At 39.1% G+C, this 15,125-nt stretch overlaps 2 protein-coding genes and 2 non-coding genes across 6 annotated transcripts; 3 read left to right on the forward strand and 1 right to left on the reverse strand.

The window, feature by feature from the left end:
- Positions 1–177: 177 nt before the first annotated feature.
- LOC108991372 (uncharacterized TPR repeat-containing protein At1g05150-like) lies at positions 178–3,026 on the forward strand. Its single transcript, XM_018965598.2, has one exon. It carries the CDS (start codon positions 501–503, stop codon positions 2,889–2,891), a length of 2,391 nt encoding a protein of 796 aa, XP_018821143.1. The 5' UTR covers positions 178–500; the 3' UTR covers positions 2,892–3,026.
- Positions 3,027–4,992: 1,966 nt separating this feature from the next.
- Positions 4,993–5,065, forward strand: TRNAE-CUC. The gene has a single exon. It is a non-coding gene; the product is annotated as a tRNA-Glu (tRNA).
- A 1,575-nt stretch (positions 5,066–6,640) lies between these two features.
- Positions 6,641–6,713, reverse strand: TRNAE-CUC. Its single transcript has one exon. It is a non-coding gene; the product is annotated as a tRNA-Glu (tRNA).
- Positions 6,714–6,848: 135 nt separating this feature from the next.
- LOC108991306 (transmembrane and coiled-coil domain-containing protein 4-like) lies at positions 6,849–14,191 on the forward strand. 3 transcript variants are annotated; one of them, XM_018965485.2, is made up of 16 exons: positions 6,849–6,874; positions 6,959–7,204; positions 7,666–7,750; positions 8,785–9,279; positions 9,706–9,892; positions 10,367–10,519; positions 11,022–11,119; positions 11,271–11,362; positions 11,866–11,936; positions 12,024–12,159; positions 12,511–12,570; positions 12,640–12,725; positions 12,807–12,883; positions 12,985–13,055; positions 13,327–13,384; positions 13,486–14,191. In XM_018965485.2, the coding sequence occupies exons 2-16, from the start codon at positions 6,978–6,980 to the stop codon at positions 13,621–13,623; spliced, it is 2,034 nt and encodes a 677-aa protein (XP_018821030.2). In that variant the 5' UTR covers positions 6,849–6,874; positions 6,959–6,977; the 3' UTR covers positions 13,624–14,191. The 3 variants fall into 3 exon arrangements, with proteins under 3 accessions (XP_018821030.2, XP_035551321.1, XP_035551322.1); XM_035695428.1 differs by lacking the exon at positions 6,849–6,874 and having other exon boundaries at positions 6,960–7,204; positions 8,804–9,279; positions 13,486–13,768; XM_035695429.1 differs by lacking the exons at positions 6,849–6,874; positions 6,959–7,204 and having other exon boundaries at positions 7,689–7,750; positions 8,804–9,279.
- Positions 14,192–15,125: the final 934 nt, after the last annotated feature.

Below are 15,125 nucleotides of genomic sequence, written 5' to 3' on the forward strand. Positions count from 1 at the left end.
ACAAATTACAATAATACAAACATAGGAATTCCAAAAGTCTGATACAGCTGCCTGGACCATCTACTACTGCTATTATTAAACTGTCAACCAATTAAATTAATTTAAAAATCAGAAAAAGTAAAAACGACTGTGCTTTATCGAGTATTGTGGGGCTGGCACTGGCAGTGGCACAGTCCACAACCTCCTCCCAGCCATCATCACTGCCACACTCAACGGCCAGAGGAGAGAGAGTGAGAAAAAGAACAGAGGAGAGAGAGAGAAAAAGAGACGACTCTGTCTCTATCTATCTCTATTTTTCTTTGTTTCTCTCCTTTTCTGGTTTATAATCTGTCCGTGAGTGTCCAGTCAAGAGACAGCAGTCACCCCCAAATTATGCTCGCAAAATCGGGAAATTTAAGCTCCCCCTTCATGTTCATGTGATCAATCTCTACCAGTTAGAGCTATATCCAAATCTCTACCCTTCAGGAAAAAAGAAAAACAGAAGGAACTAAAAAGGATAAATGGCGACGAGAGGTAGCAGATCAGAGAAAGTGAAGAGAATTTTCCAGCAATTCGATGCCAACCGTGACGGGGGGCTTAACAGAGGGGAAATGGAGGCTCTCGTCGTGGCCGTCAACCCGAGGGTTAAATTCAGCGACGAGCAAATCAGCGCCATTCTCGACGAGGTTTTCCGGACATACGACGAGTTCATCGACGGCGACAAGGGTTTGACCTACGAGGGGCTTTTGCGAACATACGACGATGGTGCCGGCGACGTCGACCGTGACTTCGACTCCCTCGAGCTCGAGCTCAATTTGGAAGATAATATAATGGGTATTTCCGAAGCGTCGTCGTCTTCAATAGCGGAGGAGCGCGCAATCGAGTCCCAGAAGAAACAGAGGACAGCGGCTTGGGCTGTCTCGCCCAACCACGGCATCGTCTTCGATGACACATGGAAAATAGTCGATGATTTGGAGATTGTTATCAAGAGGTTGAAGGCGAAGCAAGCGAAAGATGGTAAATCGAAGGGCGATAATTCCGACGCGTACTCGGACGCAGGGTGGTCGAGGGAACTGGGACCGTCGACGGAGATTTCGGACAAAAGGGTAATCTGGGACGAGTCTGTGCCTGACTACGCGGTGTTCGTAAAGGAATTGGGGGTTCTGAGAAGCCGAGCCGACGGGGCGAGGTCGAGAGAGGAGGCCTTTGATGGGCATATGGCGATTGGTCGAGTTATGTATGAGCATCAGTTGTTTAAGGAGGCTTTGGTGAGTTTCAAGAGGGCCTGTGAATTGCAACCCGTGGATGTGAGGCCGCATTTCAGAACTGGGAACTGCTATTACGTACTTGGCAAATATAAAGAGGCCAAGGAGGAGTTCTTGTTGGCCATGGAGGCGGCCGAGGCGGGGGGGAATCAGTGGGGTTATTTGCTACCACAGATTTATGTTAATCTCGGGATTGCTCTGGAAGGTGAAGGTATGGTTCTAAGTGCTTGTGAGTATTATCGGGAAGCTGCAATTCTTTGTCCTACGCATTTCAGAGCTTTGAAACTTTTGGGTAGCGCTTTGTTTGGAGTCGGGGAATATAGGGCGGCCGTAAAGGCCTTAGAAGAGGCTATATTTATGAAACCGGATTATGCTGATGCCCATTGCGATTTGGGGTCGGCTTTGCATGCTATTTATGAGGATGAGAGGGCAATCGAGGTGTTTCAGAAGGCTATTGATTTGAAACCCGGTCATGTGGATGCTTTGTACAATTTGGGTGGGCTTTATATGGACTTGGGCAGGTTTCCGAGAGCTTCGGAGATGTATACTAGGGTTTTAGCTGTGTGGCCAAATCATTGGCGGGCACAGCTCAACAAGGCCGTGTCCTTGTTGGGGGCTGGGGAAACTGAAGATGCTAAGAAAGCTTTGAAGGAAGCTTTGAAAATGACAAAGAGGGTTGAATTGCATGATGCGATATCCCATTTGAAGCAGATGCAGAAAATAAAGGTGAAGTCTAAAGAGGGTACCAATGTGGAGGGGACATTTATAACTGTGGAACCCGTAAAATTTAAGACCGCGGGGGAGAAGACTACGTTGAGATCGGACTTGGCCAATGCTCTTCAAATTAGGGCTTTCCAGAGGATTACCAGGTTGGGTCGCTGTGATGTAGAACTTCTGAAAAAGGAAATGATTGATGGTGATGTGCCGGTGTCCTATTCTGGTAGTGGCGTTCCTGAGAATTCCATACGCAAGCCTAACTTGGAAGTAATTCTTCGTCGTTTGCTCAGTTTCCTAAAGCCTGAGACCTTCCAAGGAGCTGTTAAAGCCATAAACGAGAGAATACTCTCTGTTCTGGATGAAGGAGGCTTAGGCAGGGTGGATTTGGGTGTGTTTTTTGCTGTCCTTGCCCCCATTTGCAGTGGCCCTCCAGAGAAACGTAAGCGTGTGGCTTTTGACGCCCTTTTGTGGCGTCCCGTGAATGAAGGCATTTCGCTGATTAAAAAGGTTGATGCTGTCAGATACATCAAATTCTTGAGGGCTATTTATGTTCCTTCTCATGGGATTAGTGAGATGCTGGAAGTCCATGGAGAAACAGATGCTTCAATGGTGCCTTACTCTGAGTTTCTTGTTATGTTTGATGATTCTGATTGGGGGTTTGGTATCATGTCCACTCTTTTGAAGCTTGAAACTGGGGATAGGAACCGGCATGGTCACCATGTTTGCTCAGTTTGCCGCTATCCAATTATTGGGTCCCGATTCAAGGAAATGAGATCTCATTTTAGTCTGTGCAATCAATGTTACAGCGAGGGAAAGGTGCCTTCTACCTACAAGCAGGAAGAGTACAGATTCAAAGAGTATGGAAGTGAGGCCGAAGCGATGAAAGATAAGTGCATGTGCTTTAATATGCCATCTCATAATGATCCTTAGCCAGAAGACTTGGTCATTTTCCTGTATTGATCCATCATGTTGTTCAGGTTGCCATGTGTGAGGTGTATAGTTCGTCAATGTTTTCAGCAAGCATCTTGCCTTTGCATAATAAAATGTTTCAAGCGGTTGCTCTCATACTGTTGTCTCCAATAGCTACTAAAGAATCTCACTACCTCTCTTTTCTTCCCCTTCCCTTCACTTGAGACGTGTACATTACCTCTATGCTCTCTCATTCTTTGTGTAGAGTTTATTTTGGATTGATCAAGTCCAGATTTGGAAGCCTGGGGCTTTCCATTTAGTGTATTTTTTTTTTTACTCGAGGTGTCAAATGGAGAAAGAAATGTGTGTATTTTGGCATTTTATGACTTATGGCGCACCTGATTCTCAGGGATGATTTAATTGATCTTACCATCTCTTTTTATCTGTAGATACCTATTGCAATCAAATCGGACGTTTATAAAGATGAACAACGAAGAACATCATCTGTCACTATGAGAATGATGCTAATGATTTAAATTTTGACAAGAACACGAGAAAAAGCAGTCTGTAGATGGAGTGTGCTCTGTAGTGAAGGGCCTGGGAATGTGAATTAAAGGCTGTAAATCTTCTCCCATTTCTGGGTTACGGTCTAGAAATGATCAATCCAATAGGCAATAACAGTCTACGCTGTGTACTACTAGGTTATTTGCAATTTGTCTCATCATTCTCCTACTTTTATGCAGGAATTACAATTTGGTATCATAGCTTCTTTGCTTTGATTAACTGCATGTAGATGTCGGAGTAATATTAGATACAGTCATGAGTTGTGCAACACTATTTTTTAAAAAAAGCGAGTCTACTATTACAAAATTAATTTTTTCATATAATCTTATATTTATTCATTTTTTTCAAAAGATTATATGATACTTGCGCGTTCTAGAACAGTAAATATTATTTTTCTGTACTGTAACTTGCCTCTTGTTGCATGTGGGATTTCCGGACAATTTTGGCATGGTAAAACCTTCACTCTTTAGTTACAGATATGAGTCGATAGCGACACTGATTTCAATCACGTAAAATGCTTCCAAAGACAAGGAAAATTAACCAGCGAGAAGAAACCAATTGAGGCATCATTATTTCCTGCTTACTATATAGCCAAGGGAGAACGATATTGTCATAATTCAAAAGTTGCAAACACTAATGATAATGATGCTTTGACTTGAGAACTCAAAAAAACCTCGCTGGTGTGGGGTTGGGGCCATCGAATGGCTGTGTTAAAGCCCCTTGTGCACTATTTTTAATTTTTATGGCTCCACGACTGGGGCAGTCGGTAGGGACAAACTGATGTACATGTCGAATCTCCCAAAAACTCCTGTAGTTTTTATTTGGCTCGTGTGGCTGGCTGGTTGGTTGGTAGTTTGGATATTCAGGAATAGGGAGGAAAGACAATTTGGTTGAGTTAATCATTAGGACTTGTCCACTGTGATGATTTCAAAGTCTACTCACCCTTTAAAAAAGAAAAAGAAAAAGGGTGTTTGTGAATATTCCCAAATGATGCATGTAACATGTTAGCTAGGTTCATTCAATCGAAACCATTGACTTTTAGCCAAGCTAATATTCAATTTGATTTTATTTTAAAGGGCTATCAACAATCAGAACCATTTAGTACTCCAAATGAATTACACTTGCCTACAACCTCTAGGTCATAACTCTCAGTCTTTAAAATAAAAGCCTGGAATTCGAAACCTCCCTCTTCTAACTAAAAAATAATAATAATAATAATTATACTTTATTTTATTTCTTAATTAAATAGAAGAAACTTAAAAGTTAAAAAAAAATGAAATGCATTTATCTTCTCTAGCTTCATATTTCTTTTAGTTTAATAAAAGTCTAGATTTTATTTATATAGAAGTAAAATCATAAATTGATATGTTAAATCTACTTTATAATAAAAATAATTTTATAATTTGACATAATACATCAACTCACATCTATTTCTAAAATTCAATTAATGACAAACATTTCTGTTTTTCTATTTTGGTTCCTCCAACTCTGTAGGCTCAATTCAAAGACCTAAGAAAAAAAAGTATAAATAAAATATGTTTTCCACAAGCTAACAAGATCCGTTGTAGTCTAGTTGGTTAGGATACTCGGCTCTCACCCGAGAGACCCGGGTTCAAGTCCCGGCAACGGAAAATTTCTTTTTGATTCAACGCAGGCGTACTTTTGGGGACGGGTTCACAGGAGGCTGCGGTTAAATAACCAATCCATGTCGGATTGAAGACAAGAAACGTTCCAGCCCAGAGAGGCTATACGGCACCGTTTGTATTCAAAGTGTTTCATCTCATTATATTTTGTACTCCGATTTAAAAAGTGTTTCATTTCGTAACTATAATTTTTTAAAAATTTTCTTATAAAATATAATAAAAATTTTAATTTTTTTTCATATTTTAATTCAACTTTTTCAAATTCTAAAAAAATATTAATATTAAAAAATAATATTTTTTCAACTTTTATTTTTCATCTAAAATCATCTTATCTATCTTGAATCCAAACTGGCCCTTAAATGAATTTGTCCTGTTCCAATCCTATATATTTGACACATAAGCATTCTATAAAAAAAAAAAAAAAAAGGGTAATAGCAGGACGGCCAAGTTTCTTGCTGCTTTTACTGTTTACATGCAAGAAACATGTTGTGTCATCCGTTGGGTGTGAAAAGGAACTTTAATCAATTTAATATAGGCACTGCTTTGAGTTCATACGCCAGCATTAGCGCTCACATTATCATAATCCAGCTATAAATACCTGATAAGTAGTCTAATTAGTTGCTAATTGCTTTTCGAAAAAGCTTTTAAAATAAAAATTACTGTATGATGAGGACAAGGTTAGACATGCAGCCAAAAATCATGCCAACCCCAACACTAATGTTGGTTATGCGCAGGTTTTGCATGATAATTGCTTTTATGATGCTCATCGTAGCAACAACAACATCATCGTCATCATCACCAGCTCCATCGACAACCGCATCTCTTCTGTTTCATCCCCAACAGGATCAGGCGGAAAGGGGAAAAGAACAGTACCAGGTTCAACCAGAGATTATGCAAGAAGACTATGGCATGTGGGATCCCACACCTAACTGTGGAGGAGGTAATGCTGCTCCCATTCCACATTGAGAGGAAGAATTTTGCTGTGGTTCTACTTCCCATATTTCAATTTTCCTACCCAGCAAGGAAAATAAATTATGATGATCTTGAAAAGCATTAATGCTGTAATTTGCATAATTTATTATTATAATTTAATTTAAATAATTAATATGCTGTTGCTCGCTTAGTGTCATTGATAATGTAAACCACAGGGGAGGCGAAAGGCCGTCTCAACTCTCAACCTTCCCAAATATATATAGCCAAAGGCTTCCCACAAATACAATTAAGGACATTTTGCCAGTAAAGGGACACCATTTCTGATGCAGCATCGGAACTGCTATGAATAATACAAAAGAGTGGCCACTCTCAGACTCGAGTCACAATGCCACCAATTTAGAAAGGAAGACCGGACCATGGTATGTAGCCTCCATGAAAGGCGAAGGAAGACAACAGTTGTGTTCGAGGTGTTTTGCAATGAGATACAAGTGAGATATAAGTAGAAAGAATATAACTCTCACCAACTGTGAATGCAAACAAAATAATATGTGGCGCCTGAGCATACAATCCCTTCTCTGGGTCGCAGTTTCAGTCACAAAATCAAATAAGCCGAAACGAAAAAATATATAATTCCGTTGCCGGGACTTGAACCCGGGTCTCTCGGGTGAGAGCCGAGTATCCTAACCAACTAGACTACAACGGAGATGCATGTTTCGTTAGAAGTTTATTTGAATAAATGATATTATTCTAGAGCACGTGTATGCGGTTCGTTAATCCACGTGTTACGTTTCCCGCGTGCGTACATTGAAATAGCCGTTTCATACCTCCCCATTCATTCGGCGAAGTCGGTGCGATCTTGAAAAGGTAAAACCAGAAATTACTTCGATTCCTAACTCGAAAAATTTAATTTCGTATGATTGAATTTCATAGGGTTTCAATGCTGTGCAGCCCAAGAGATTATTGATTCATGGAGACCTGGTTATTGACGTCCTCGCAGCGGTACGCGTCGGCCGCTCTGTTTGCGCTTGCTCTACACCAGTCTCAGGTTCACCAAACACAGCCTTTGCATCACTTAGTCCCTCTAGAGGAGGAGCCAATTGGTGAAGGGGCCAGCGATGGAAAGAACGCTTCGGTCTCTGAGGATCCTCACCTTTGGGTCCACGAAAAATCTGGCTTGCTTTGGCATGTCTTCAGGTAATCGTTTTGTGTGCAAAGAGAAGAAATTTGCAGCGTTCATTATATTTTCAGAACATAACTATGATAGCCATGTCTAAACTTTAAAGCCTAAAATGAGAGATGAAAATACATGAGATTATTTGTACTGCATTTATTGAGCACCGAGAAACTTGCACCGATAATAGTAAATTTTGTAAGACTCAGTGGTACTCGTTTATCCCTTTTTCACTCTAGGCAACTCTAAGAAACCCATGATTGTATACCCTCTCGGAGCACTTAGAGACGATGCTTGAAATCTTGATATTATAGTGATTTTGCTTTCAAAAAGCCATGGGATGCGACTCGTGAGTTCATTCTAATAATTGTAAGGTCAATATGATATTGTTGTTTATTGATTGAGGATTTAATTTGATTACGGTGAGATTGAAGTTGTTAGTCATACTTGGGTAATTTTTAAGTAAATCTGGTGATTAGAACAGGTTTCTTGGAGTGGATGGCCAAGCCGGGCATGGGTTGAAAGAAACTGCAGGGACTTCTTCACAAGTCCGTCATCATGTTGGAGCGGTATGTCCCTTGTGTTTGAATACTTGATCAAATAATTAAAATTTTCTCATATTATACAAACTTAATTAGACTTTTAAGATAAATGGTAATTTATGGTGGTATGAAAGAAATGGTTGATTAATTGATAAGAATTTACCGGTTTCTATTAGTTAAACTAATCTCAATTCTGTCAAAAATAGTAATTGGTTTTAAAACTGGTTGGGTTGGTTTCCAATGATAGGAAGGAAGTGTGCACATGTTTTGTGTATGATATTCTCTTGCTTGTTATGATCGATGACTTTAAAAGGAAAAAAAAAAAGTAGCTTGGGTTTCTATAAGTGACTTAAGGTACCCTTTATTTCTGATTTCTTCTGCTTGCTTTGTTTTCATATATGCTGCAAGCATACTGATAAATTTTGAAGAGCAGTACCATTATTGCTTCTAATTTGGCTGGAACCTTTACATCCTTGCACTTGCTATCGAATGGGAATATATACTTATCCTTAATTCAACTTTATTTTAGGAAAAAAATTGCTTTTACTGTTCAGATTTTGAGAAATGACTGTGTAAATAAGAACAATTGGTTTGTTTTGATGTGTTCCTCTTTTTTTTTTTTCATTGTAAGGATCAAGGAACTGATGATATATTTTGACGTGTTATTTTTTCTTTTCATTATAAGGTTTTATGAAACTAGGGATGAATTTTGATGCATTGGTTTTGTCTCATTGTAATGTTGTGAAGTATCATTTTCTGTTACTTAAAAAGAAATACTAATTAAAAATATACTTTAAGGGAAAAGAAGTATGCCACCAGAATTCTGATACACAATGGTTCATAGTAAGTCGTTTTTTTTTCCCGGGGCACTTGTTATGATTAGCAGAGAGAAAGATTGGCTGCTGGGTATACTTTCTTACTCCTTTTATGAAGAGAATTATTATTTTTCTTAACATACAAATAAATCTTTTAGATATATATTTTTTTAATGAAATTTTAATTTGACATTCGCCATGCATCCACTCTCATTCCTTCTGAATTTGATATCCATTCTATCTCAGTTCTTGATGCTACTATCAGATGAAAGTGATGGAACATCATCAGAAAGAACTGACAAGGAACTTGCTTTGACAAATGCTGTTGATGCTATGGTGCTTAGTATGGAATGCCTCCCTTGTTCCTCTGAGGACCACAATGAGAGTAATGAAGATGAAAAAACATTCCACGAGAAAAACTCCAATTTTGAGATAGAATCAACTTCTGATGTGGCTGCAGAGCCTTATGAAATTACACAGAAAACAAGTTCCAAGATTTCCTCTAAAGGAAAGGATTCTATTGGATCCGGCGGCGAGAATTTTGAGAAACTGATAGAAGAGGGAGCAAGGCTCAGTTATCAGAGGAAAGTGACAGTTCTTTATGTGCTTCTTTCAGCTTGTATTGCAAGGAATACTAATGATGACAAGATGTGTTCTCAACTAGGAATGGGCTATGATGCTCGACACCGTGTGGCTTTGCGGTTGCTGGCAATGTGGCTTGGTATTGAATGGATAAAAATGGTTAGTCCACTCAAACTCTTCCCTTTAATCTCCCTTTAACATATTAATTTTAGGTGGTATTTTCTCTTTCGTAAGTGCAACTTCCTTCAGGTCTTGGTGGTATGCTCTTTCCGGGCCTAAGGTTTGAATCCACTTGGGTACAAACAATTTCTAGGGGAATCCCTTGGAAGACTTCCCCTTGAATTGCACTTGCGGGAACTCCTTACCGAGGGCTTGTGCACCACCGGGATTAGTCAGGACTTTGTTCTCGAACACTCAGTGCCGACAAAAAAAAAAAAGAGCAAGCTTCCTATACTTTAAGTAGAATATGTATGCAAGCTACTCTGCACATACATGTGAATGAATTATGTTTTGTAGTGATTATGAGCTGACATCCAGCAGTATCAATACATTTCTGGAGTTTTAGGAGAAATTGTGTGTCAACAGGAAGCCATGGAGATTATGGTTGCTTTCTCTATAATTGCTTCAGAGAAAGAGGATGGTGCAGACAAAGAGGATGGTGCAAAGGAAGAAAAATCTGAAATTTCAGAGAGCTCTTGGGATAAATGGAAGAGGGGTGGTATCATTGGTGCAGCTGCTTTAACTGGAGGCACCCTAATGGCCATCACTGGTGGTATGGGAAACAATGATTTTAATATATTAGATAACTCTTCTTCAACCGAAGTTTCTGACAGTAGGCTGTGTTAGAATTTACTATTGATATTATTTTACGGGGAAAGTATACTTTCCACCTTCCAACTACCATGGGTTTTACACTTTACATCATAAATTACTAGGATTGACACATTGCACCCTCTAACTGCAAAAAACTTGTATTCTGCACCCTCCATTAAGATTCAACTATCAAGATTGTGTTATTTTCAACTAATTTTCCTCAATATTAATGGCTAGAATTTACTGAGGTTGCACATTTCATTAAGATCCAGCCATCAGTATTGCATCATTTGACCAATTGTTTATACATCTTGATGGCTGGAATTGGGGAGGTTGCAATGTGTCAATCCAAATAGTTTAGAGTGTAAAGTGTAAAATCCTTGTAAATCGGAGGGTGTAAAGTGCAATCTTTCCTTAGTTTATTTTCTTACAGGCCTAGCTGCTCCGGCTATTGCTCAAGGTTTGGGTGCTATGGCTCCTACATTGGGCAGTCTTCTCCCTGCAATTGGAGCTAGTGGATTTGTTGCTGCAGCAAGTGCCACAGGATCGGTTGCTGGTTCTGCTGCTGTCGCTGCATCATTTGGAGGTATGAGAAATTGTTTTTGTTTCTAAGATTCTTTTCATGATCTATCAAGTGTTATTAGATTAGGAGGAAACAAATCTCTTTTTTGGCTAATGCTTGTTATTGTATTTTTCATCTATAAGGAAAGTGCCTTGTGATCAGAATTTAATGACCAATTTTAAAAAAAAAGGGAACAGTACCCCAAATTTTATTGATTTCCAAATCATCGTTCCAAATCATCATTTTCAAGTGTTATTTACAACAGTCAATTTGTGGAAAACTTGCACTGAATGCTTGTGTCTGAAGTTTGCAAACAGACCGGTCAAGGTCACAGTCCCTAACAAAACCAATCTACACGGATTAGTTGTATTGTTTGCAATAAAGTGATTTGAAATTTGCATAAAGTCTTGCAGAGCTGCAATTCTGTAGAAAACCACTTTACACACAGCGGTAGTTAAGGACAAAAACTTCAAAGGACCAGTGCATTGTCTGGTGTATAAGGTGCGAACCACTTTTTGGATTGCAGCTGCGGGAGCTGGCCTTTCAGGGAGTAAAATGGCTAGAAGAATTGGAAGCATTGAAGAGTTTGAGTTCAAAACAATTGGAGGAAATAATAACCAAGGCGTGAGTCCATTTCCCATTTTATCAATGTTAACACGTACTTCGAGCAAGTTGCTCACTAGAATGATGATTTAGCCAAGACCCTTTTAAGTATGTGCTATTTTTTTGTCGATAATAAACATACTTACCAATATTAACCAACTTTTTTTCCCAGCGGCTAGCAGTTGGAATTATGGTTTCTGGACTGGCTTTTGAGGAAGAGGATTTTATCTCTCCTTGGAAGGGCTACAATGATAATCTGGACAGGTTTGAAACACATTGTTATTACATTTTGCATGCTATATTCTGGTTGTGTCCTTCCGTGCTTCATCTTTGTTGAGAAGGAGAGGGGGTGAGGGCATTTGGTGCAATATAGAGTTGAAATGACCTTTTTTTCCTTTTTAACAAGCTTCTCTTTTTCTGAGCATTAACACATTTTGTGATGACACCCCTAATTTCCTTCTGTTACTATAAATTGCTTAGGACCACAGTCGAAAAGAACGCTTAACTATGAGATACATGTAATGATTAATATAAGCACCATTTGCCTTCCCCCTCCCTCAGTGGAAGTGAAAAAAAATAAAGTAGTTATACTAGTGGTACTCTCAAGGTATATGTTGGCTTGCAACTGACTTAAGGAATTGCCACTTATTATCAATCGATACTACATGGTTCTTCAAATGAAAGTTACTTTTCCACTGGAGCCTTTATAACCTAGAAGCTAGTTCTTCATTCTTTCGACAAAGTCAGTAATGTGGTGCAATATATAGGTATGCACTCTGGTGGGAGTCCAAGAACTTGATTGCATTGAGTACTGCGATTGAGGACTGGCTTGCTTCAAGTATTTTACTGAACCTTATAACTCTGACTACTTGTGACTGACTACACTTTGCATTTTAATGACTGGCAGTATTGTCTCCTGTTGCAGGACTTGCATTGCAGTTAATGAAAGAAGGCGCCATGATGACTGTGCTAAGCACACTTGTTGCAGCTTTGGCTCTGCCAGCCACACTAGTTACAGCATCTGACCTTATAGACAGCCAATGGGCAATTGCTGTGGACAGGTTAGCTTTCCATTTATTGGAAGGGAAAACCCACATCTGGATGGGAGATATAAGGAAACTGGTTTTGTTTCATTATCCAAATAATAAACATGCAGGCAATGTCAAGAACCTCAAAGTTAGTTAAATAAAATTAAAACATTATGGTTACATAATGATGTGCTTACTCTGAATAATGCACGTTATATGACATTTTTTCCAGTTGGTTCTAAATACAGAGACATTCATTGTAGCGTTTTGTACGTGTTCTTTGAACATTTTTGGAAGTTTAAGCATTCTTGGAGTCAGGTACACAAATTTGACTAAGTGATGTTTCAGGATGTTTAACTCTATCCCTTCTTTCTATTTGATCAGGTCAGATAAAGCTGGGAAGTTGCTTGCTGAAGTATTGTTGATGGGATTGCACGGAAACAGGTAAGACAAATTCATTTGAATGTATCAAGTATATTTTAATGACATTGGTATCATCCTTGCGTGTTCCAGGCCCGTGACACTGATCGGTTTCTCTTTGGGGGCTCGAGTAATTTTTAAATGTCTCCAGTGTTTGGCTGATACAGAAGGAGATAATGGTAATGGTCACTGCTGATACATATTTGCTGATAGATGGGATTATTGTTTGAGCGGAATTCTCTGATGTTGTATGCCTGCAGCTGGACTTGTAGAAAGGGTTGTTCTTCTTGGAGCACCAGTTTCAATTAAAGATGAAAATTGGGAGGATGCTAGAAAGGTAGTTTTATGCCTTTTACAATCTCTTGAGTGGTTTCTTGCACCAATTTTTCTGCTCTACTTTTTTAAGTGTCATGACAACAACATGGTTGTGGTTTGTAGATAGTTGCTGGCAGATTTGTGAATGCTTATTCTTCAAATGATTGGATACTTGGAATTATTTTCCGTGCAAGGTATATAGTTCATTTCCTTGTCAATTTTGAATGAGGCCTCGCCATGTAAGTTCAGCTTGGGATGTGAAAAAGATTGCCAACACATTAAATATAGATCTGCATAGAATTTATCAAACCCAATGGTGATTTTGCAAGATAATGAATGCCATTTATTTACAAGTACCATGCGAAATCTTTTCTCAGTTCATCAGATGCCAATTTCCTTCTATCGTTTTCAAATAGCAGTCCTTGAATTTCAATAGTATAGAACTAAGTGGTTTCCCGTGTACAGTTTACTTTCTCAAGGTTTAGCTGGTATTCAAGCTGTTGACATACCCGGGATTGAAAATGTAAGTTCTCCGTTTCCTATCTTTGTTTTTGTCACACGGTCTTGTGATTCATGCTTGTATTGCTTTATCCAATACTAATGATTCTTCCATTAGCTTTGCAGGTTGATGTAACGCATATCATAGAAGGCCACTCTTCTTATATCGGGAAGACAACACAAATCTTGGAGCAGCTGGAACTAGATTCTTACTGCACCGTTTTCAGCAGCACTCATTCCAAATCCCAGGAAGAGTGCTCTTAATCTAGTTCTCACTTTTTTGCATTGCTCTTACGCTTCCAACATTTTTCCCTATCACTCTTTTCATTATTTAATCTGTAATTTATTGTCTCTGAAATTAGCCAATAAGTTATGGAACGATGCCTGCTAATAAACAGTTGTTTGAAACCTGTTCTATGTTTCAATGCTTGGAGTTGGATATATGCCTGAATGATTCAAGCAACCGGGGACTTGGATGCTAATGTTAAATGTTGACTGCTGAAACCTAAACGAAACTTAATGCCGTGACATATATATAGAGCTTTTGTATATAACTAACTTTGAGCTTCTCTGGACTGCCTTGATATAGGGCGACAAACGCACATGAAAGCATTGCTTTAGTGTCGAATTAGCTTTTTGAACCCTTAATTTATGCCATTGTCCACTGAGGACAAAGGAACTTTTCATGACTATTCATAAAATGTGTCTGCACAGTCACCTTGTTCTGATTCATTCTCTTTTGATCATTTCCTTGTAGTATTTCTCCTTTACAAGATCGATCTTATTAAGATTACCTCATCCACCACTTCAAACAATCAAGTAGTGGATACGGGTAAAAGCACCAACTGTGAATGTATTGCTTGTAGCATAATCCGTATATATAAAATTAATGTCTATCTTCAATCCCCAACATGAGTAGTTGGGTACATGATGGTCTGATTATGTTCTGTAACCAGAGAAATTCCCGTACCGTCTCGAATGAATGCATGTCACCAAACTGCCCCCCACCATGATCTCTAATATCTATGCTTGCTTGGTGCACCATACCTTCCTCAAATTCCAGACTTCAAGGCCACGCAAAAGGCACTCTGCTCGTAGTTGTACCCATATACGTATTACAATGTAACCCTGGTATAAGGGACAGTACTAGTACTGTACTGTAGTTGGTTCCTTTCTGATTGATACGGGTAATGATTTGTAACATATTGGATCATGACCTGTTGAATGTACAATTTTACAGCCCACCACTGCAGAGATGGGTATATTTGCTGTTTGAGGTAGGATTAAAAACTTGATAACTCATGGGACTTGTCAAAGGGCCAATGTTTATTGTCGCCATTTTATGGGCAAACATTATTCTATTTGCCTACTGGTGATAAATTGTTGGTTTTTTTTTGCGAGATGCGAGGGCTTTTTTGAGAGATCTATGTCGCTACGGAGTACACGGGCATGGTGCTTTCAAAATCAGGACATTAATAACATAAATCATCTAAGCCAAACCCGAGATGAACACTTACACCACTAGGCGTGGTCCCCTTGGCCCATGCTCAAGAAAACTTGCTAGCTGAGACAAATCCAAGAGGATGCGTGCGCATGCTTTAATGGTGAGCGTGGATCGATTGGTGCACCCAAGGAGTTCAGGACGAACAAACCTTGACGCTTCCTTCAGCGTGCATATCAATCACTGCAATTGCTGGGTGGGGACAACGTGAGATGTAATGCACATATATTATATCCTTTTTGCTCTACTAAGAGAGCACGTTTGG

Source organism: Juglans regia, chromosome 11 (genome assembly GCF_001411555.2).
Source record: "Juglans regia cultivar Chandler chromosome 11, Walnut 2.0, whole genome shotgun sequence".
Taxonomy (NCBI): domain Eukaryota; kingdom Viridiplantae; phylum Streptophyta; class Magnoliopsida; order Fagales; family Juglandaceae; genus Juglans; species Juglans regia.